This window comes from Heteronotia binoei, chromosome 21, assembly GCF_032191835.1.
Source record: "Heteronotia binoei isolate CCM8104 ecotype False Entrance Well chromosome 21, APGP_CSIRO_Hbin_v1, whole genome shotgun sequence".
NCBI classification, from domain to species: domain Eukaryota; kingdom Metazoa; phylum Chordata; class Lepidosauria; order Squamata; family Gekkonidae; genus Heteronotia; species Heteronotia binoei.
In genome coordinates, this window is record NC_083243.1 from 94,778,909 (window position 1) to 94,801,884 (window position 22,976).

At 42.1% G+C, this 22,976-nt stretch overlaps 1 protein-coding gene across 9 annotated transcripts in view; it reads left to right on the top strand.

Annotated features, from left to right (window-relative positions):
• The window catches only part of PACSIN3 (protein kinase C and casein kinase substrate in neurons 3), a 39,283-nt gene that overhangs the window by 12,058 nt on the left and 4,249 nt on the right, over positions 1-22,976 (top strand). For 5 of the 9 annotated variants that reach the window (XM_060263066.1, XM_060263068.1, XM_060263065.1 and 2 more), the window contains exons 2-7: positions 16,423-16,523; positions 16,923-17,079; positions 20,374-20,609; positions 20,931-21,086; positions 21,609-21,784; positions 21,975-22,095. In XM_060263066.1, coding sequence (XP_060119049.1) covers positions 16,470-16,523; positions 16,923-17,079; positions 20,374-20,609; positions 20,931-21,086; positions 21,609-21,784; positions 21,975-22,095 — 900 coding nt within the window. In that variant the 5' untranslated portion in view covers positions 16,423-16,469. Of the gene's footprint in view, positions 1-9,126; positions 9,177-16,422; positions 16,524-16,922; positions 17,080-20,373; positions 20,610-20,930; positions 21,087-21,608; positions 21,785-21,974; positions 22,096-22,976 lie in introns of those variants that run through there. The other 4 variants (XM_060263061.1, XM_060263063.1, XM_060263062.1 and 1 more) reach the window with 1 other exon arrangement.

Genomic DNA, 22,976 nt, shown 5'->3' on the forward strand with positions numbered 1-22,976 from the left:
AGGATTGGACCAGGGGGTCAAATTCTATGAGCCCCCAAAGAAGGTGCCTCTATCCATCATTATTTCCAATTGAGGGAAGGCATTTAAAAGGAGTGCAGCTGCCTTTGAAATTCAATCATGCTTGTCACACCCTTGCTTCTGGATCCACCCCAAAGTCTCCCGGCTCCACCCCCAAAGTCCCCAGATATTTCTTGAATTGGACTTGGCAACCCTACTCACACAGTCCCCCTGCCCCAGCAAACTGTTGAGCTATCCAGGCTGCTGATCTGTTCTAAGGTAGATACATCCTCCGAAAGAGAAGAATGCCATGCAGGTATGATGACATAGCCTGCAGAGGAACGACTGTCACTGTTATGGGACCAATGTTATACAACCAGAGAGTGGTATGTATGCTTTAGGCCTCCTGGCCTAATCAGAGTGTGCATTATTGATTGGTAGGGTTGCCAATCCCCAGGTGGGGGCAGGGGATCCCCCGGTTTGGAGGCCCTCCCCCCCCCGCTTCAGGGTCGTCAGAAAGCAGGGGGAGGGGAGGGAAATGTCTGCTGGGAACTCTGTTATTCCCTATGGAGATTTATTCCCATAGAAAATCATGGAGAATTGATCCGTGGGTATCTGGGGCTCTGGGGGGGCTGTTGTTTGGGGTAGAGGCATCAAATTTTCAGTATAGCATTTAGTGCCTCTCCCCAAAATACCCCCCAAGTTTCAGAAAGATTGGACCAGGGGGTCCAATTCTATGAGCCCCAAAAGAAGGTATCCCTATCCATTATTTCCTATGGAAGGAAGGAATTGAAAAGGTGTGCCATCCCTTTAAATGTGATGGCCAGAACTCCCTTGGAGTTCATTTATGCTTGTCACACCCTTGATCCTGGCTTCACCCCTAATGTCTCCTGGCTCCACCCCCAAAGTCTCCTGGCTTCACCCCCAAAGTCCCCAGATATTTCTTGAATTGGACTTGGCAACCCTATTGATTGGATCCAGTGAACTGTTAATGTAACAAATTTCTGTAGAGCTGTTGTCTTTCCCTCCTGAAAGCTTACTTCTGAGGGCTGGGAAAACACTCCAGAATAGATTGGACTAAAATGCAAAGGGCTGCTGTTTAAGGGGATAGCAACAGAAATCAACTATCTCCGTTTCTTGTGCAAGCTTTTCTGCAAATAAAGTAAGCGTGTGTAGTGTGCTAACCATGTTTTCTTATTTCAGCCTCACATCACACTGTGCTGCTGTGAGTTCTCTAATTCTCAGGAACAGCTTTTTGAATGGCAAAAATCTATTCCATTCATGAGACCCACCCCAAAAGTATACTGAAGGATATTAGGTAGAATATTGGGCCACAGCCAGTAACTGTGCGTTTCTAAGAACATAAGAGAAGCCATGTTGGATCAGGCCAGTGGCTCATCCAGTCCAAAAACTAGGTGTCATCAGAAGGTCAGAATTCCGGAAGCCCTTTTACTGTTGCCTCCCGCCCCAGCACCAAGAATACAGAACATCACTGTCCCAGGCAGAGTGTTTCATCCAGGACTTTTTAAAAGCAGGAATGCACAGGAACACAGTTCCAGCTGGCTTGGTGTCGGGTGTGTGTGACCTAATATGCAAATGAGTTCCTGCTGAGCTTTTTCTACAAAAAAAGTCCTGGTTTCATCTATACCTTGCAGCTAATAGTCACTGATGGACCTCTGCTCTTAGGGTTGCCAAGTCCAATTAAAGAAATACTTGTGGACTTTGGGGGTGGAGCCAGGAACAAGGTTATGAGAAGCATAATTGAACTCCGAAAGGAGTTCTGGTCATCACATTTAAAGGGACCACACACCTTTTAATGCCTTCCCTCCATTGGAAATAATGAAGGATAGGGGCACCTTTGTTGGGGTCTCATAGAATTGGACCCCCTGGTCCAATCTTTTTGAAACTTAGAGGGTATTTTGGGGAAAAGCACTGAATGCTAAGCTGCAAATTTGGTGCCCCTACCTCAAAAAACAGCCCCCACAGAGCCCCAGATACCTGCAGATCAATTCTCCATTATACCCTATGGGAATCGGTCTCCATAGGGAATAATTGAAGCTGCCCAGCAGTGATTTCCCTGGATGTGGCAGGGACCCTGAAGCAGGGGGAGGGCCTCCACCTGGGGATTGGCAGCCCTATCTGCTCTATATGTTTTGCTAACCCCCTCTTGAACCACTTCCTCTGGCAGTAAATTCCATGTGTTAATTACTTTTTGGGTGATGAACTGCTTTCTTTTATCTGTTCTTAAACCTACTGCTCATTAATTTCATTGAGTGCCCAAGAGTTCTTGCATTGTGAGACAGGGAGGAAAGTCTCTACCTTCCCTATCCCATGCATAATTTTGTATACCTCTTATCATATCACCTTCAGTTGTCATTTCTTCAAGCTAAAGAGCCCTAACCTCTATAATGAACCCTAATCTTTCTTCATAGGAAAAGTGTTCCATCCCCTTAATCACTTTAGTTGCCCTTTTCTGCAGTTTTTGCCAACGCTAGAATATATTTTTGAGGTGCTGTGACCAGAACTGCACACAGTATTCCAAATGAGGATACACCATCGATTTATATAGGAGCATTACGATTCTGGCTGCTTTGTTTTCAATTCCCTTCCTAATAATCCCCAGCATAGCATTTGCCATTTTTTTTAATGCTGTTGTACACTCAGTGGACATTTTCTGTGAGTTATCTACCATGACTCCAAGATCTCTCTCCTGGTCAGTCTCCACCAGTTTGGACCCCATCAATATATATTTATAGTTAGGATTTTCAACTTCATTGTGCATTACTTTGCACTTGCCCTCGTTGAACATCATTTGTCACTCACCCAGCTTTGACAGATTCCTTTGAAGTGCTTCGCATCCTTTCTTAGTTCTCACCACCCTGAACAATTTAGCATCAGCCGCAAATCTATTTTTCTTACATTCTCCATTTTACTAGAGTGTAAACCCTCTCCAACATACAGTGCCACTCTGCCTCTGACCCTTCCCTCCCTATCTTTCCAATATAATTCATATCCAGGAATCACTGTATCCCACTGATTTTTCTCATCCCACTAAGTTTCTGAAATGCCTACAGTGTCTATGTTCTCCTCTGACACTAAGCATTCCAGCTTCCCAGTTTTACCTCAGACACTTATAGTATTTGCATATAAACATCTATAATTTCCCAGACATGTTAGGCCTGCAACCTTCCTCCTGTGGCATGTAGACTAGGAGTGTCACTCATTTGTTATGAGGGCTGAATCTGGCATAAATGAGACCTTGTCGGGCCGGGCTGGGCCGTGTCAGGTCAAGCCATGTGTGTACCTATTTAAGATTATGTAACAGTGATATAAACTTTTTAAAGGACATGACAAACGCAACTAAAGTTTTTTTTAAAAAAAAACTTAAAACATTAGCACTTTTTGGTCTTAAAGGTGCTTTCTTTGTATTTCTCCCATGAGATCCAGGGAACTGGGCAAAGGAAGCTCTGGCTCTTTCCCTCCCTTCCCAGGGTGCCAGGAGGGGGAGGAGCCTCAACCAATGGAGAAAATTGAGGTTTTGCTCTGTAGCTCCTATGCAATTGAGCTTACAAAGCAAGTTGAGATGTAGAAGGAAGCAAGAGAGAGGGAGAAGGAAGTAGACAAGAGCCAGTTGCTCGGGGGCCTGATAGGAACCCTCTGAGGGCCTGATTCAGCCCCCGGGCCGCATGTTTGATATCCCTGCTCTAGACCACTGGTCCCCAACATTTTTGGCACCAGGGGCCGGTTTTGTGGAAGACAGTTTTTCCATGGACTAGGTGGCGGGGGGGGGCACAATGGTTTTGGGATGATACAGCTGTGCACTTTTTCTATTAGTTGGTGTGATGGTTAAGTGTGCAGACTCTTACCTGGGAGAACCCAGTTTAATTCCCCATTCCTCCACTTGCAGCTGTTGGAATGGCTTTGAGCCTGCCATAGCTCTCACAGAGTTGTCCTTGAAAGAGCAGCTGCTGGGAGAGCTCTCCCAGCCTCACCTACCTAAAAGGGTGTCTGTTGGAGGGGAGGAAGATAGAGGAGATTGTGAGCTGCTCTGAAATTCAGAGTGGAGGGCAGGATATAAATCCAAATGTGGTCTTCTTTTTCATCACCACCACCATCATCATTATTGCATTGTAATATATATTGAAATAATTGTACAACTCATGGCCCGGTTGCTAACAGGTCATGCACCGGTACTGGTCCACAGCCCAGGGGTTGGGGACCCCTGCTCTAGATCTTTCCAGGCAGTCAGTATTGTTTGTCACTCTCTCAGTTGCCTAAGTAATTTCCCTGTAGAATAGTAATAGCTACCCCTTCATCTCTTTGAGATGAGCCATCCCGAAGCAGAAATATTTCATTTCCTGTCAGCTTCCCTCAGGTTTTAGTTTAAAAACTGCACTGTCACCTTTTTGATTTTTAAGAGCCAGCTGTCAGACTCTGTTCATTGATACCATTGTTAAATGCTGACTACTAACCATATTGAGTAATGCACATATATGTTCACTAACCTATGATTATAGAATAGTAGAAGGGGGGGGGGCAAGTAGGGCATAGCCAAAGATAGCTTCCCAGGAATATCAAAGGTTGTTAGGCAGTCTTTGAAGTGGAGAGCGCCCGCCAGATTCTCACCTCCCCCCTAGAGGCAGCAAGGACATTGCCCCCGGGAAATGTAACCACTAACTGAAAAGATAAGGGGGGAGTCGTGTGAAAACTCTCACATGCAAAAGCAGCCTTTGTTTTGGGAATTGGGGTGTAGATGCAATTGCTTTGATGTAGAATGTTAAATGCCAATGATTCGAACTGCTTGCCATTAGTTCCAATACCTATCATGCTGGAGTAACTTTGGAGTATACAATAAAGGCAACTTTGTTTCAAATAACAACTCTGCTTATTTGGGAACTTCAGTGAACCTTCGCTGACACCAGCAGCCTGGTTCCTTCTTGGGACAAGTGGAGACTGTCTCTTTTGTACAGGTCCTGCTTGTTCCAAACTCAAGCCCTTCCTTCCTACACCATCATCTCATTCATGCATTAAGATTCCTAATTTGTGCCTGTCTAGCTGGCCCTGCATGTGGAATATGCAGCACTTCTGAGAAAGCTAGTTTGGAGGTCCTGGCCTTGAGTCGCCCGCCTAGCAGCTTAAATTTTTCCTCCCAGGCCAGATGACCACATTTCCCCATCTCTCTCAGGAGATGTACCTCATGCTTTTCAGAAATTGGCCCAAAGGGTTTTCATAGTGCTGTTCAATTACATGTGGATCTATGCATGCTTTAGATGTTGTTTCTCTTTGAGGAATGGATGATGCATTTGTATTTAATGTGGAGAGTACATCTGGGCTCTGTCCCATGGTGTGCGAAACACCATTAAGGTTTCTTGTGGGTAGTGGTTCTGCTCTTTGTTCTCTTTCACATGCTGTTACTCAGAAACCTCTAAAGTTGCAAGATAGACTGGGGTAGAGCTGTTGGCCTCTCTGCTTGCCACTTCTGGATGATTCTGCTTTTCATGTTTTGGATTTTCGTCTTGGAGGAAGCAATTGAATAAACTAGTTAACAATGGCATAAGTGTGAACAATGACCCTTCCACCATCAAAGCAGAGGAATTGATCACAATGAGGCAGGGGTAAAGGACCCCCTCTCCTTCCTTCCCATTCTGTCTAGCTCCACTTGAACAGCTACACACCCCTTCAGGGTAAGTGTCCCCCCTAAAAATCTGTTTTTAATTCCATTATAAATATTGATCAGAAAGTGGAATTATAGGCTCTCACTTTGGCTATGCATTAGTTGGGGAGATGTCTTGCAGATGTGAGGGTTATTAAATTGCATACAGCAGGTAGGCAGTTTGATGTAATTGTTGCAACAACCGACACACAGTTATAGAGAGTTTCTAAATATATAAGGCATAACTGCTGTGGGTAGCTCTGGCTGTAAGTGGCGTGAATGAAAATAGTTGGGGCTGACCTGACTATTAGGCAAACTAGGCAGTCACCTAGAACAGCAGCCAGATTTTGATTTGTTGAGGCCTCCCACCTCACCTCAGGCCCTACAAGCGAATGAAGAAGAGGAGGGTGTGGTAGCAGCCACTGGACAATACTGGTTGCTGTTTGTCTCACTTCTGCTGTGGACAAGTGAGTTGAGGCCAGAAAGATGAGCGTTGCATGCCCAGAAAGCATGGTTCCTAGGCCAGACTGGGGGCAGTCATGGAAATACTGCTTCTGGGGAGGAAAGGCTTGGGGAAGTGCTCCTGCTTGAGTTCTCAGTGTAAAAGACGTGGCTGGCCTTTCAAACTTGCCTAGAAAGCATGCCTTTGTCTTCATAGGCGGGGCAGGTATGGACTGGATGGTGACTTCCTCAAGGCTGAAAACCATGTCTCAAACAACTTATTGCCCAGTTTGCAAAAACAAAAAGCCAAGTCCTATATGTTCACACAAATTGATGGCTAGTGCAAAAGGGTTCAAACTCAACAATGATATTAGGGTTAATGATTTTTTAAAAAAACAAAAAACAAATTAGATATCTTTTATTATGCTGCTTGTTTTGAATGCAAAGTCAGAAAAAAACTAATGTTCATTCAAGACATATCACTTTTTTTCCTTGATTGAAGGGGGAAGGCACCAAAGTCATAGCTCGTATAGGGTGCCAAAAAAACCTTGGGCCAGTTCTGCAAATAGTGCCTGTATGGCAGGCTTAGTGGAAAATCTACTTGGGTACATGGCTGATGCAAAAGCCAATTGCAGAGCAATTTCCAAACTAAAGGTGGGAAAATCTCAAATGAGAGACTGAAGAAAAGCATGAACATTCACAAAGAAAGAATCAACCAAATTGACTTCTTGGCCAATATATGTATTTTGCAGTACTTCACAATCTAAAGAAAATCTGTTTAAATGGATTTGTTTTCTTACTTCTTGAAATTTTAGTTCTTTAATTCTGTAGCAAAATCAAATGTGCTTGTGATCTGGATTCAGAGTGCATTCGTTTTATTTAAAATGCGCAATTATTCTGCTCTACTTGGCTCCACTAGTTCCTTGGCTCAGTTTCTGGCATCTTAAATGGCCTTGCAAACATGGAGAATATCAGAGTGAAAAACAGGAATTTTACACTGCTAATAGAAGAGTGGGCAGACAACCTTTCCTTGCAGTCAAATTATAGTTTAGCTGCTTCACAATGAGGAAGAGGAATGTATCAATCAATTCCTAGTAATGATCAAATGCAGAAAAGCCTCAGGGCTTGTGCTACAATGAGAAAAATGTAGGTTGCATACTAGGGGACCAATCTGGCATTGATATAAGCTGCAAGTTAGGAGACTAGAACAGCACAACCCTATGACGCTTTTACAAAGTCAGTTGGATACTTATCCATGCAGGGAGGGTTTGGTAGTAAAATTATTCCTGTGACAGTATAGAGATGGGAGGGAGGCAGGTGGGCCACTGTCCTTTCCATCTTAAAATATGCATATACTAACAAACCTGGCTTCTGGCTTTCACAGGAAAGTTTTCTATTTTAGAATGTGAAATGTACAAAACATACACGGCAAAATTCATTCTAGGCACTGCAGTGTTGGGTTGTCCATGTGGAAATTAGTAAATGTAAGTGATGCCATCATATATCATGAAGTTTAAAAATACCATGACTGCAATTGATGAGGACAGCAGCTTGGAAATGTTAAGGCTAGACACTATAAATGATGGGAAATGGTGCTATTTAGGAGCTTGTGGGAATAGTGCAAGAACAGGTGGCAGTACACTTTTAGGTGTTGCTTAAAATAATGAATGATGGTGATGACATTGTGCCTTCCTCTAGCTATGGCATTCTTGCCTGCAGTTTCACAGATAACCATTCCAGATGGATAAAGGGGAAGCTGGAGGAAGGTCTGGTCTCAGTTATCAGCCTGCTGTTTTTTCTTGAAGGCAAAATAAAATATGTTGCTAACTGTCTAGTGAACAACTTTGGTGAAGATTAACCGATTGCAGTCCTATCATGCTGCAATACCAGGCAAAGGCCTGGAAAAATATAGGATAACAGGGGTATTTCTTTTCCCAATAAGGTTTTTTTCAGTTTCTCCCACAGAAAAACTGAAAGTTTAGGAAAGCACTGAAATAAACTTCTGTGAAATATTTTCTTTTTTAGACAGTGTAGGCTTTAAAGAAAAGATTTTACTCAATCAGAATGTATAATATGAAGATGATTATACAAGACAACCTACAGTGTTAGTCGTTTCTGTCTACTGTAGGTATAGAATACTTGCAAGGATATAGGTATCTTTGAATTTTGATTAATGTTGTCCACAATTAATATGCTAAAATATGTATGGTGGTAACGCCATGTAAGAGCTCAGTGTTTTTGTAATTTTCAAAGCATGGCTATAAACGAGGCCCATGCAAGCAACCACAAGACATGTTGGAAGAACATAGGCAATGTTTTGAACTGCAAACTCTATTCCTCATCCTATCTGATTCAATATGCATTCTCTTCAAAGATTTATCAGTTTATTACTGGGATTTTTGAAGATGAAACTCTGTACTTCTGCTGCATCCCTTAGCTTTACACTTTTTTTGTCAGTGGGAGATGTTTCTGCATTATGTATCACTCAAAGATCCCTGTGTATTCTCAGTGCTGTTCTGTCAGGGAATCTGTAAGGCAAACCATCTGATGAAGCAGTGCACAAAACATTCAGGCATCTTTGAATGATACATAATATTTTAAAAGTCCCACTGCACCATCCTTGTTGTTTTTCCTCTACATTCGTATGCTTCCCCTTTTTTTTCTTTTTTAAAAACCCTTTTCTTTGACCAACTACTCACCAAGATTTCTGGTGTAGAAATTCCTTTTCTCCCCACCTCAAAAACGTGTGTGTCCATTGGGGTTATAGCACTTGGCTAAAGCTCCTCTAAAACTGGATTAAGCAATTCAGACAGGAATGGATTCCATGGGAGAGGCTGGGAAACACTGGTTCCTAGCTCCTTTCTCAACCAGGTGATTCCTCCAAGGGAGTGACTCCTTCAAGGGAGTGCCCCCTGGACAAGGAAAAACATGCATTGCGTAAGTTTGCATGGGTGGCACATTGCTGTGCAGGACGGCAACACAGATCTACTATTCCACAAGCAGCTATCACCCACCTTTTCTCCCCAAAAGGTGCTGCTCTGTAACTGCATGCTGGGGTGTGAATGTGGGGCTTTTCTGAAGGATGGTGAGTACCATTTGTTTTTGTATGTGTTGTCCTGATAGCTACAAATAAAGACTGGAGTATTAAAAGCTTACCTTAGTTCAAACTGCACCCCACTAACATTTTGTGTAGTTAACATCTTAGGGCTTTCTCTGTCCTTCAGGCAGTGAGAAGTTTGGTTTGTTTGTTTTTTAAAGCATGTTGTTTGCTCACTGTGTGTTACTTTGAGAAGCCAGGTCCTGGCATGGAAGATAAAGGACTCTCCTGCTGCTTTGTCCTAGATATGACAAGAGAAATGAACAATTTCTTGACTTTGAATTTATTATCCAGTCAGCCAGTTGGGAAGATAACAGAATCATTTATTCCATATAAAGTAGTATTTATGGAACCTCAGTGCCCAGACCTGGATAGCTAAGGCTAGCCTGAACTTGTTTGATCTTGGAAGCTAAGCAGGGTTGACCTCGAAGGAATACTAGGGCCATGATGCAGGGGCAAGCATGGCAAACCACCTCTGAATGTCACTTGCTTTGAAAACCCTAAGGGATTGCCATAAGTCAGCTGTGACTTGACAACTACCACCACCATGGAACCACAATAGTGAATTATTGCAAGTGTGTGTACTGCCTTCTATGCATGCATGCAACAATATTCCTCACTGTGAAGAGAAATCAAGTAGTGATTACCCACTGAAGTCCATATCCATGTCACTCTGGGCCACTTTATGCCAGCTTGGAAATTCTTTTAAATGAATTGCATTTATTCATACTGAATGTAAGGGTCTAAGAGCTCAAAAGATTCTTGTTTAAGTGTTGTGTGTGGGTGAAATACTGAATAATAAATTCTTTTCATCTGTACAACCTTGTTTCTTAATTTTCACCCTTGCAAATCTATAAACAGCTGTCTTGGGTTGAGTGTGACCCTCAGGAAATCTTCTCTGTATATTACTGTCCACTGTGGAGTAGTCAGAGATGGTTGTCAACAAGTTTCTCGTGGAGATATTTCTAATACACCCAGATAGTGCCCTGGGCACTTGAGTGGCAGTATCGAAGGGTGGTGCATAGGGAGGAGGCTTTGTTTTGTGTAAACCTAGAGAGGAACATAATTTATATTCGGTTCCTGGAATGTGTGTGTTCTGTGCTAGCATGGTCTACAACACTGCTTTTCAGAAAGTTGTGAGCTGGGGCCATTCAAATAATGGAAAGTTCTGTTCACTTTAATATTTTGTCTTGTTTGACACTTGCATTTTGTACACTGTGAATGATCACATGATTTAATTAAGTCCAGAAACACAATGTCTGCAAAGGATGGAACAAGATGTTTTTTTTGTCACCTAAAACCCTTCTAAATAACTGAATCCCTTAGAACTGGAGGTTCAAGTCTATATTTCTTGTGACTTGGTTGTGACATTTTGGTTGTATATTACAGTATCCTATTAGTTTGGTTCTTTAAGAGTGTTGGTGTGTGTGCCAGAGGCTGTGTGAGGAAAAAATTATACTAATAGATGCCATGTCCTTGTGCCTGAGAAAAGGGCTTCTTGAAAGGTCTTGTCTGATAAACCAGATCCTCTCTCTGCTGAGGAGTTAACTTTTTAAATAGTTTGAGATTAATGCACTTAAATAAACAGCAGTCATGCAGCATCTTAGACTAACATGGCTGTTACTCTGGAATCTGTCACCTTTAACGTTGCCTATTAATAATTACCTCACAGACGTTATGAAGTTTAACTTGGAAGGGGTAAGCAGTCTGTTGACCACAGGTATGAGTCTGGTAGCTCAAGTGTTCTCCTTTTCAACTTCACCCTATGGTGCTGTGTCTAACAAAGCCAGCTGTTCAGAAGTTTGCAACACCTCCAGATATCAAAGCACAGCAAAATGCAGCTGTTTATGCAGTTCCTAGCAGCTGTAATAGACAAAATCAGCTTGGTGACTTATACTGAGGGGTCATAATATACATTCTACAGAAAACATAAACCTAGGATCTCTGTGCTTTTGGTTCCCACCCTCTGACTCAAGTTTCTTTCTGGATAGACTAAGACTATACCATAAAACATGCAGCTATTTTCTACCTATACTGCAATGTGGGATAGCCAATCTGCTTCTCTGATCACAAGGCTGAAAGAGCCTCATTCATTGCTCCCTTGGCAGTGGAAGACTCTTGCACTTATGTGTGTAATGCCTTGCAATCCCAGAAATGCTTCTGTTTAGCATTCTGGCTCCACAAAGTGGAAAAATTTTGGTCTGGTTTTTCCACCCTACCCCTAAAAGCAATCTTCTAGCCCTTTTTGTTTAGAGGAAAGAATTTAAATGTGACAGTTATTGAGACATCTTTTCCTATTTGTGTGTCACAGGAATACAGTTGGTAAGGTATACTTGTTATCTTTTGCTAGATTATGAAAAACCTGTGACCCATATTCAAGAGTTAAACTGAAAAAGATTTTATGGAACCTTTTTATCCTCTTTAAAAACACTGGGTTTTTTTCTTGACTAAACTGCACAAGGGGAAATTTCCACTTTTATTTAGGTTTTGAAGGTTTCATGATCATCATCCCCATTTTTAAGGCTCAGAAAAAAATGCTAAAATTGTTCAAATGTAATGGGACTTTAAGGTCTCCTATGTAAAATCAAGCCATAGTTTTCAAAGGAGGTTCATATATCTCAAATAAATGGTGTTTCCCCCCCCCATTTAGAGTGTTCTTCCTGTGCAATCCTATTTTATGATTCTCTGCTATGTTTCTTCTCTGTAGAAGAAGGTGGCTCTTCCATAAAAGTATAGTAGTGATTTAAGTCCCTGAATTTAACAAAGTGATTTCTTACATTTTAAAATGCTTCCTGACTATCTGAGCAAGAGAATAATACCTCAGGATGAGACAAATTTATATGTTAATAGGCAAATGAGTCATTCTGACTTTGCTTCATGATGGCACTTAAGTGATATCTTTCTCTGTCAGGATTATGGGATTTGGCACTGGGGCTGTCATGCTTCTGTGACAGTGTTTGAATGTGGTAAATGTAACCTGTGATGGCTGTTGCTGTTTGTACTGAACTATTTACCTTAATGTTTTCCTCAGTGTAGCTCCTGCATTTTATGCTTCTTCTATAGAGTTAGTCAACACTTTGTGCTGGACTTGAGGTGTGGCTTCTGGTTGGTTAATTAATTAATGCTAAATATGATCCCAGTTGACTTGATCCCTGCAGATGGTAGCAATTCATCTGCAGGGTGGTAAAACAAAGAGTTGAGACACCTTTCAGGACTGCAAATAGCTTGAGACTTATGAAGGGTCAGAAGTAAATAAAAAAATGAAGGGATGGTGTGATTGGGTGGATATGTAACAACCAAAATGTCTATGGGAGGTTCTTAAAGTACAAAATGGGAGACATAAGGTAAGGGCAAAGTGCTTGTTCCTTTGTAGGAATGCTAATAAGAAAAGGACATGGTCTAGGCACAAACCTTCCCTGTGTTTCCTGGAGCAAAAAACTGGCCAGTAGTTCAACAGATCCTGTTCAGTGCCTTATCCTGTAGAGTCTTCTATGGATGGGAAGCATAAAACCTAACCAAAAACAAGTCTGATAAGATTTGTGTCCTGGCTGTGCCTTAGGCAGCAGAGGAAATAAGGATGAATCTTTGGGACAGATGGGAGAACTGGGCCTGGTGCCTGGGCTGCACTGCCAAGAGATCCATGTTTGTCTTGGCTCCTTCCGGTTGGGGAGGAGCTGTTGCTTTGTTCAGCTGTTATGACCAGGCCTTTTCCCCTGCTGCATGCTGTCATGCCCACCCCAGTGCTTCTATTTTAATACTAAGGCATCTTCTTACATTGGGACTTGGCACTTTTTCAGTATACTGAAGTGAGACACCTTGGGAAGCAGAGGATAGCTGCTGCTTCTATATTGGGGATGCCTCACCCTGGATTCCACAAAGAAGGAAAAGTACACTGTGGTGTGAAGGCTGCTGTAGTTCTCATAGAGATGGATTTCAAACATTTGACTCAGACCAGCTAAAACTAGCGAGAAGGCTGTCTTGTCTCTGCCTTTCCAGCCCGCTTAGCAAGCAGAAGAGCAGAGGAAACTTCCCTGCAATCTCTGGCAGGCACCCTGTCTTCTTGCATCTAGGTATGTGAGGAACCAAGCTATATACCCTGTAGAACATGTGCGTAAAGTGCTGTCCAGTTCCAGATGACTTATGGTGACCTTGCAGGATTTTCAGGGCAAGAGATATTCAGATATGGTTTGCCATTGCCTTCCCTTGTGTAGCAACTCTGGACTTTGTTGTACTAACCAGGGCTGACCCTGCACACCTACCAATATCTGACAAGATCAGGGTAGTCTTGGCTATCCAGGTCAGGAGATTCTGTAAAATATGGGACTCCTAATATATTAGGAAGCAGTGGTTAAGCCTTCTGACTTGGTTAGTAGCCGGTTTCTGTTGTTAACAGGTAAGCTAGAATGTTCAATGGTAAGAAGGAAACCAGCTTTTTAAAAGCACTTTCCTGTGATCTAAGAAAAAGCTGACATGGCAGGTAGACTTAACCACATAAGTCTGAGTCTATCTTAGAATCATGGAAAGCAAGCGCCACAAGGGGCTTAAAGAAAACTGATCATTTGGGCTGTATAAGCTCTGCCTTGTCATCAGAGCTAGCAGATACCTTTTGAGGGTGTGGGACAGCTTTTTATAACTAGGAATGTGAAAGGGGCAATAGCAGCAGTGAAGCATTTCTGTCAGTCATTAACCATTAACTAGTCTTAATGAGCTATATCTTAGTAAGGTGACAGTGGAAATCCCACTGTCACAGAAACGTAGGAATTTGCTTGGTATATATAATGTATATAAGGAGCCCTGTGGTACAGAGTGTTAAAGCTGCAGTACTGCAGTCCAAACTCTCTGCTCACTACCTGAGTTTGATCCCAGCAGAAGCTGGGTTCAGGTAGCTGGCTGAAGGTTGACTCAGCCTTCCATCCTTCCAAGGTCTGTAAAATGAGTACCCAGCTTGCTGGGGGGGCGGGGAAGTGTAGATGACTGGGGAAGGCAATGGCAAACCACCCCGTAAAAAGTCTGCTGTGAAAACATCATGATGCAACGTCACCCCAGAGTCAGAAACAACTGGTGCTTGCACAGGGGACTACCTTTACCTTTTTATATATAGTGCAGAATGCTTAAATGGTGGAAGTAGGCCACTGACACAATCTTACTCTATTTGCTAATAATGAATGGATTGACAGACGTCCAGATTGTCATGATGGGGTGCATACCCAGAGGAGCAAGCCCACTAGGAAATGAAATCAGTACATGTGCTGAGCAGCAGCCATTCTCCTGGCAGTAAGATAGTGCCGCAGCCAAAGGATCTCAGTTTCCTGTGTCTAAATCTCAAGTTCTTAAACCTGCGATTTGATTTCACCATGTAAATTTGCTTGCTTTGTTTTAGTGAACAATTTTTTTTCTGAGCAAAGCTTTTTGTTATTGGATAGCAGGATGAAGGACAATGGTTAAGGCTCTGCAAATCATGTTTGGAATGGGCCACCAGAGACTATGAGGCAGGGATTAATCTGCATGGTTTAGATGTTGTGCCCCTTGACTACAGGAAAGCTTTCTCAAATCTTCTTTGTTTCTGAAGTGTTCTGTAACACTGCCTGCAGTAACTGAGTATATTTATGACGTTGAGAACTAGAAGCATGCCCATGGAATAAGAAAATGCAAATTTGAACTGTAGGGTTACCAGCCCTGGGTTGGGAAATACCTGGAAATTTTGGGGTGGAGCCTTGGGAAGACAGGGTTTGGGGAGGGACCTCATCAGGGTATAACACCATAGGGTCCATCCTCCAAAGCACCTATTTCCTCCAAGTGGCACCCATTTCCTCCAAGTGGCACCTATATAAAGTTCTGGACAGAAACTCTCTACATGGGTACAGATATTTTCCAACCCAACGATTAGCCAGGAAGCTTTTTCAAAATTTGGAGAGTATGTTCCTTGTTATGTGGTCCGTGGCATTTATTTCATGGGATCTATTTAATCCTTTTGATTTGAAAAGCTCAAGTTCCCTTTCTCTGTTTTGGCACAAGCATTATCCAAACTGGTATTATAAGATACTATAATTTATATAATTCTATCACAGTTTTATAGCATCTTCAAGAAGAACTAGTGCATGAGATCACAGTCCACTATGCTTAAAAGGTAAAGGTAATCCTCTGTGCAAGCACCAGTCATTTCTGACTCTGGGGTGACATTGCTTTCACAATGTTTTCATGGCAGACTTTTATGGGGTAGTTTGCCATTGTCTTCCCAGTCATCTACACTTTACCCCAGCAAGCTGGGTACTCATTTTACAGACCTTGGAAGGATGGAAGACTGAGTCAACCTTGAGCCAGCTACCTGAACGCAGCTTCCGCTGAGATCAAATTCAGGTCACGAGCAGAGCTTGGACTTCAGTACTGCAGCTTTACCGCTCTGCGCCACTATGCATACCTTACATGTTTTATGTGAAAGTATCATAGATTATACCTGTTAATTTTTTTGGCCTTTGAACCCTACAGTTCACAGTTTTCTCCCTCTGTAAATTAAAACCTGCATATTTCATTTGGTGAATCTGATGAGGTGAGGTCTAGCCTATAGCGTCTTATGCTACAATAAAGGTAGATCAAGATGGGTAGCTGTTAGTTTGTATTAGTTTTAAAGATACCACAGGATTCAGTTGTGTTTGCTGCACGCCTCCACAGGATAGTTGAAGTCCATTGGAACATGGGGGTTTGGATGTATGACCAGTTATGCAATGGTCTCATCATCAGAAAAACATTGTAAGACTGCCACAAACTGTGGACACTGGCCATCCTCCATGTGGAAGGCTGGAAGTTTTCTGCCCAAATAGGTAAAAAGCCATCCACTTTCTCAAGGCACTTCTCAAACTGCAGATTGATAATCAAATCTGAAGTTAAGGCAGTTGCTCTGTGGGCTTGCTCTGAAGCAAGAGAGCCTTTATATATTCTTTACAGGACCTAGGCTGGCCCTTCCCACAATCCCTCCCACCTTTAGGGAAATAAGAGTTTGGCCTGTAAGTGGTATCCTCCTAAAATGAACCAGCAGGCCTTGAGGTGACACCGGTGCTACTAGTATGTGAAACTACCAACCCAGTTGTCTCATTGGTTAGGTATTTCTCCTGGCTGTTGTTCAGGGTTGCTAAACTAGAACTACTTTATTTGAGATGAATGAGTCCCTGGCTGCAATAGCTTGGCTGAATTTGAGTCTCCTGCCACATACACAGCATTTGTTTGTATTTCTTCCCAGCTGCAACAAAATCTGCAAAAATTCTCTGCTGCAAGGAAACCAGAGTGATGTCATCGGAGGATGATACTGGTGGGGAAGCATCCAGTGGTAGTTTCTGGGAGGTAAGAAAGAACTAGGACTCCTCTTGGGGCAGGGAAGGGAGTATTGAAAAACACTGATCCATTCCTCATGGCTTCTGTACCTCCCAAAGAAAAGGGGAATAACAGCAAGCCTAGGGCAAGTTGACATCAGATATCTAGATACATGTATTTTTGTAAATGGCTTTACTATCTTTAGTACCGGATAAAGCCTGGAATGCGTGATCAGAGCATAACACCCTGTCCCTGATGACTTCTCCTCCCATTCCATATTCCTTCAGAGAATTTGGGTGGGGATTTAAATGGGAGCCATTCTGCAATTCAAAAGGCTAGCCTGTTCCACATTAGAGCATTAGAACCTCTGGCTCCTAAGATAAATATGAGAAGAGCACAAAAAGCACTGACAGTATTCTCTAATTTCAGCCTGGCAACTACAAGCGGACAGTGAAGCGAGTGGATGATGGCAACCGACTGTGTAATGACCTCATCTCCTGCTTCCAGGAGAGAGCCAAAATTGAGAAGAGCTATGCCCAGCAGTTAACGGACTGGGCCCGCAAATGGAGGAGTTCTGTGGAGAAGGGTAAGATGGAAAAGAGGCATGTCGCTCAGGGGTAGGACTGGCAGCCTCTTCAAGGGATGCCTCCTTCCCTTCCCTTCTCATCTATTAGCCTGAGTAGTATCTATCAGACCCAGATGGTAACAAGAGGAAGAAAGGAAGAATTCAAGCCAGGGAGAACAAGGGCATGTCATATAAAGGAGGATGTCTCATTACAGGCTGCTCAAGTTTTCATAGCCTGAACAAGAAACTTAGCTAAAAGAAGATGTTTTCTAATATAGAATGTATTAAACATTTAGTAACTTAAAATATCTGGAGGAGACTCTTTCCACAGTTGCATAAGGGTTTAATCCAATTATCCCTAGCCTTGTTATACCAGGGACGTTCAAACAGAACATGAGTCACTGTTTCTGTCTTGCTTAAACCACAGTATCTATCTGTTAATGGTATCCCTAACATATGTCCTTCAAAAATTGCAGATGGTAGCACATTTAATTTTGCAAGCATAATTACTCATCTATACCTTGGAATTGTGAGACCAAACAGATATTTTAGTATTGCAAAGAGTGGCGGGATGCCCATATAGAGAGAAGAATCTTGACAGATGGTACTACTAATATCAGTCTCCATAATCAGCTGCTTAATAGTCTTATGAGCTAAAGGCCATCCTTGTGTAAAACAAATTTTATTAATACACAACATATTGTTACTATACTCTAGAAAAAGAATAAAGACATTACATTATAAGAACAATACATCACACTTTTCACCCCTCCTCCTTTCCCCCTTTTCTTGACCCCCTCCAGTGTTTCTTGAAATTATAAACAAAAAAAAATACAAGGTAATTTTATCAAGAATCTTCGTTTTAAATTTCTATGACTATAAATAATAAAAAAAGGATAAAGGTAAAGTCTATAAGTCCATCTTTACTTTTTTTTTCTCCTTACACCTTTTATTCTAAAAAGCTCTTTTTTAGTCCATTATTCCATCACAGTTCAGCTATTATCAAAAATCACTAAGTGTCCCTTTACCTTCCAGTATTTTTCAACATATTTTTGAAATTTCTCCCATTCTTTTCTAAATTTTTCCATATCATAGTCTTTTAAAATTCTTGTAAGTTTGTTCATTTCACTCCAAGAAATAGTTTTTAAAATCCAGTCCCATTTTTCTGGTATTTTATCTTGCTTCCATAACTGTGCGTATAATGTCCTTGTTGCTGAAAGCAGATACACACCAACGTTCTATCTTGTTTCGGAAAACTTTCCATTTGTAATCCCAACAAAAAAGACTGGAGACCTCTTAATATCGTAGCCTAGAATTTTTGACATTTCTTGCTGGATCATTTGCCAAAATTGCTTTGCCTTTTCACAAGTCCACCACATATAGTAGAAAGGTCCTTCATGTTTTTTACATTTCCAACACCTGTCAGACACCTGATTATTCATTTTTGCCAGTTTCTTAGGTGTCATATACCATCTGTATAGCATTTTGAAACGATTTTCTTTAATATTATAACATGACGATATTTTCATAGAGTTCTTCCACAAATACTCCCATGATTCCATTTGTATTTCTTTGTTAAAATTAATTGCCCATATAATCATTTGAGGTTTAACTACCTTATCTTCTGTAGACCATTTCAATAATAATTTATAAACTCTTGAAATCAATTTTTCATTTTCTCCCAACAGCATTTTTTCCAATTCTGTTTGCTCTTGTCTAATACCTTCACTTTTAATGTCCTTTTCCACCAAACTCTTAATTTGTTGCAGTTGAAACAAATTATATTTAAACTGTAATTCTTCAATTGATTTGTGTTCCACCTTTCCAGCTAAAGGCCATCCTAATGCCAAAACTACATTATCTGGACACGGCAAAATATTCAGTTTTTCTGCTATAGCCTGATTCCATGAATTGGAGAAGTTACCTGATTTCATATAATATAATATCCTCTGAAACCTTATTTTGAGCTCAGATTTAAAGCCAACATCTAGGCTCTAGCTTCAACAGAATGCTGACCAAGTTCCACTCTAAGGGCTCTTCAAGGAAGGAAGGCAGTGGCAAGGAAAGCTGGTGTGCCTAAATAATACTAGACTCTTATGATTTTCCCCACCTGATTTACCTACCCCTGTCCCAATCAGCTAAAATAAGTAGTTTAATAAATAGGGTTGCTCTGAGATATCCTTCTAGGAATCAGCAATTCAGACGTGTTTCTCAAGGACTTGTCTTGCAACAAATGGCAAGTCTTACAAATGAAATTCAACAAGGCAAGTTGTTGAACTATTTCAGTTTTGCAGTACTGCCCTCTTGAAGTTTATAGGATGAATTTGAGGAGATCGGACAAGCACTGCTCCATATGAAAATTTAATGACAAGTGACTTATTTCATCCACTGGCCTATGGATGAGTGCAAATTGTTAGACTAAATAGATTAAAGCATTCAGCCAGCATCAGTGTTCCCTTTAAGTTGAGTTAGTGTGAGCTAGCTCACAGGTTTTTTAGCCTCTGGCTCACACATTTTTGTCTTAGCTCAGGAAAAATGGCCCCAGAGCAAACTAATTTATGCAGTAGCTCACAGTTTTGATGTCAGGAGCTTACAAAGTAGAATTTTTGCTCACAAGACTCCACAGCTTAGAGGGAGCATTGGCCAAGCATTCCTGCCAAGCACAGCAGGAAAGCTTGTAAAAGAGACAAGAAGCATCCTTTTACCTAGCAATGCAGAAGGGCTATGAGTGAGGTTGATGAATAGGCAGTGAAGAGACTTAAATCCTGAATTCCAACTGAATGATCATTCCTTAGCACCAGAAATGATATTTTGTGAACTCTGAAAATCGGTCTTTGTGGCATAGAGGTTCTGAGTTTGTGACAGAATATTCTAGTTACAGTTCTGCAGTGTTGACCACTCATATACTTGTAGACCCATGGCCAATAGCCATTATCTGTATTTACTCCAGCATAACTTTTAAACACACACAAATGAAGGTGACGTATTCTCTACCAGCTGGACCTTTGGTTTGTCAATGTCAGTATTGCCTGCCCTGACAAACTCTCCAGAGTTTCAGGAAGATAGGCTTTTCACATCTAACCCAACCCTGTTGATTGGAGATGCTGGAGATGGAACTCTTTACTTTTTGATTGCCAAGCAGATGCTGTCCCATTGAGTCACAACCCCTCATCAGTTCTTTGGGCAGCAGAATACAAACCTACTATGAGCATTTGAAGGACTAATGGTATTGGTAAGGGATGAAAGCTGATTTCTGAACCTGTTTGCTGGATTTGGCATCCTTCATTGCCATGATGTCTTGGTTGGTTCTTCTAGGCCCTCAGTATGGCACACTGGAAAAAGCCTGGCATGCATTCCTGACTGCTGCAGATAAGCTCAGTGAGATCCATCTAGAAGTACGGAATCGCTTGGCTGGTGAAGACACAGACAAGATAAAGGCATGGCAGAAGGAAGCCTACCATAAGCAGATGATTGGTGGCTTCAAAGAGACAAAAGAAGCAGAAGATGGATTCCGCAAGGCTCAGAAGCCATGGGTGAAGAAGTTGAAAGATGTAAGTGAGAGGTGTGGTTGGGAGGAGGCATCCAAGACCATGTACACACTCTGCCTAAGAATTGTCTTTATGCTGTCTTGCAGCTGAATAAACCATTTGGCCACTGAGCCATTGCCTGTATTGGGCCTTTATATTATAGACTGGTGTTTCTGAGATCCTGACTAATGCTTGCCAAATTTGGAGGAGTTCATGTACAGCACATTACAGGTGGATGGCCAAGTTAGAAAGTGTTCTTTGTTAGGAAAGGGTGTAGCCCTCTGCATTGACAAAAAGCAGTTCTGCAGCTGTCTGGTACAATATTTAATGTGATATCTGTGTTAGGTGGAAACTTCAAAAAAGAATTACCATGCTGCTCGGAAAGAAGAGAAGACTGCACAGACACGAGAGAATCATGCCAAAGCAGATTCTGCCACCTCACAGGAACAGATGCGTAAACATCAGGAGCGTGTGGAGAAATGTGTGCAAGAAGCAGAGAAGGTACTTGATGTAGGAAGCAGGATTTGGGTTGTTGAGGTGCTCTTGGGCTAAGGAGGAGTTTTAAAACAGTGTGAGAGGCAAAAGCCAACTTGGTTTTGGCCTGGACACTGGTAGCTGACTGATTTTCTGTGAGTGAGGAGGAAACATGGTGCCTCTGTGGACTGATGTTCAAATTCTTGGGCCTCATCCTTGGACATACCTTTAGTAGACAGAGAATGCTAGGGATAAGAAATTGAGGATCTGGAAGCACTGTTGTAAAGAGAGAAGGAGGTAAATAGAAGATGGGCTGGGTGCCTCCCCTAAACAATGTTGGACACTTTCCTATGGGAGCAAGGGCTAGATAAATGAACCACTGTATCCTGCATCTCTGCTGAAATCAGCAACAAAAGATTTGCTGCACTGGTCAAATAACAGGCCCGTGTGCTTTTAGCTAAACAGCAAATTTAGGCTGGTGTCATACACTGAGGAGGAGCTGACTAAGCCGGTTGGCTCATGACTATTTGTTTTTCTGACTCCTTGCAGTGCAAGGATCAGTATGAGAAGATGCTGGAGGAACTGAATCGATACAACCCTCGCTACATGGAAGACATGGAGCAAGTTTTTGAAAGCTGCCAGGAGGCAGAGTGTAAACGCTTATGTTTCTTCAAGGAGATGTTTTTGGATCTTCACAACCATCTCAACCTGTCTACCAATGAGAGGTGTGTGTGTTTAGGAGAGAAATAAGGCAGTTCTATGCCCTCTGGATTCCACTGTGGCAGGAGAAGATTTGTTGTTCAGTCCAGGAAGGCCAGCTGGGCACTATGGAAAATTGTCGCAGCAGGTACAGCACCATGCTAATGTAGCTGCTCAAAAGAATCATTGATGCTTCCCCCCTTCTCTTAACTGCAGCTTCCATGCACTTTACCGGGATCTGTATCAGGGAATAATGGCTGCAAATGACCAGGAGGATCTGAAGTGGTGGCGCAATGTCCATGGGCCAGGCATGGCTATGAACTGGCCTCAATTTGAGGTAGGGTATTTCTGTCTCTGCCAGTATGCACTACAAAACTTTTCCTTCAAAGCATTTTGTCTTCTCTCATTCTACCTGAATAAATACTCAGTGCTTCTTGAGAAAAATTCTTTTTGAAAAATATAGCACAATATGCGTAATGCAGTGTGCGCATAACGCACTGTGTGCAACCTAATCAAACAGTGGTTTGGGGCCATTTCTTTGAGAATATGGTGGGCTCAAGAATACAATCTTTACTTCTGAACCCATTATTTAAAAAAGGGTGGTAATGGCTCAAGTGTGTGCAAGTGGGAGATGCAGATGACCTCTGAGACCTACACATTCTTCAGCTGCTTTGTGCTCTGGGTCCAACTGTATCAGTTTCTTGGCTAGGTCTGAATCAGCTGATATGCTGTGTGTCTAGGAGGACTGGGGCATGTTCTATGAATTCTTTCCATAGTATTCATCCTCACATCTCCTGAAGGCTGAACTGGTTGTGACTGTGACTGAATTCCTACTAAAGCACATTAGGACCAGGATGGAAAGGATATGTAAGGTTTTCTCCATACTCCCCCCACCCTTTTAAAAACCCTCTTTTCCACTACGGTGAAGAACTAGGGCTGATGGGCTTCCAGCTATGGTAGGAGGTATCCTGCTGTCAGACCTAAGAGTGGTGGCAGGAGAAATTTTTTAAAAGGTGACTTTGCTAATGTCTGTATGTTATATTCAGGAAAAACTCAAAAGTGACATAGGGTAGCCCAAATTGCCCAAAACTCTATGGTTTTACTGGGGTTTCCTTGGGAGTGATGTAGCAACATCAGTGATGTTACATGCCCCATCATGTCCCCACCTCCAACCCTCCCACTGCTTGGCAGGCAACCCTTTGAAGAACAATAGGAGTG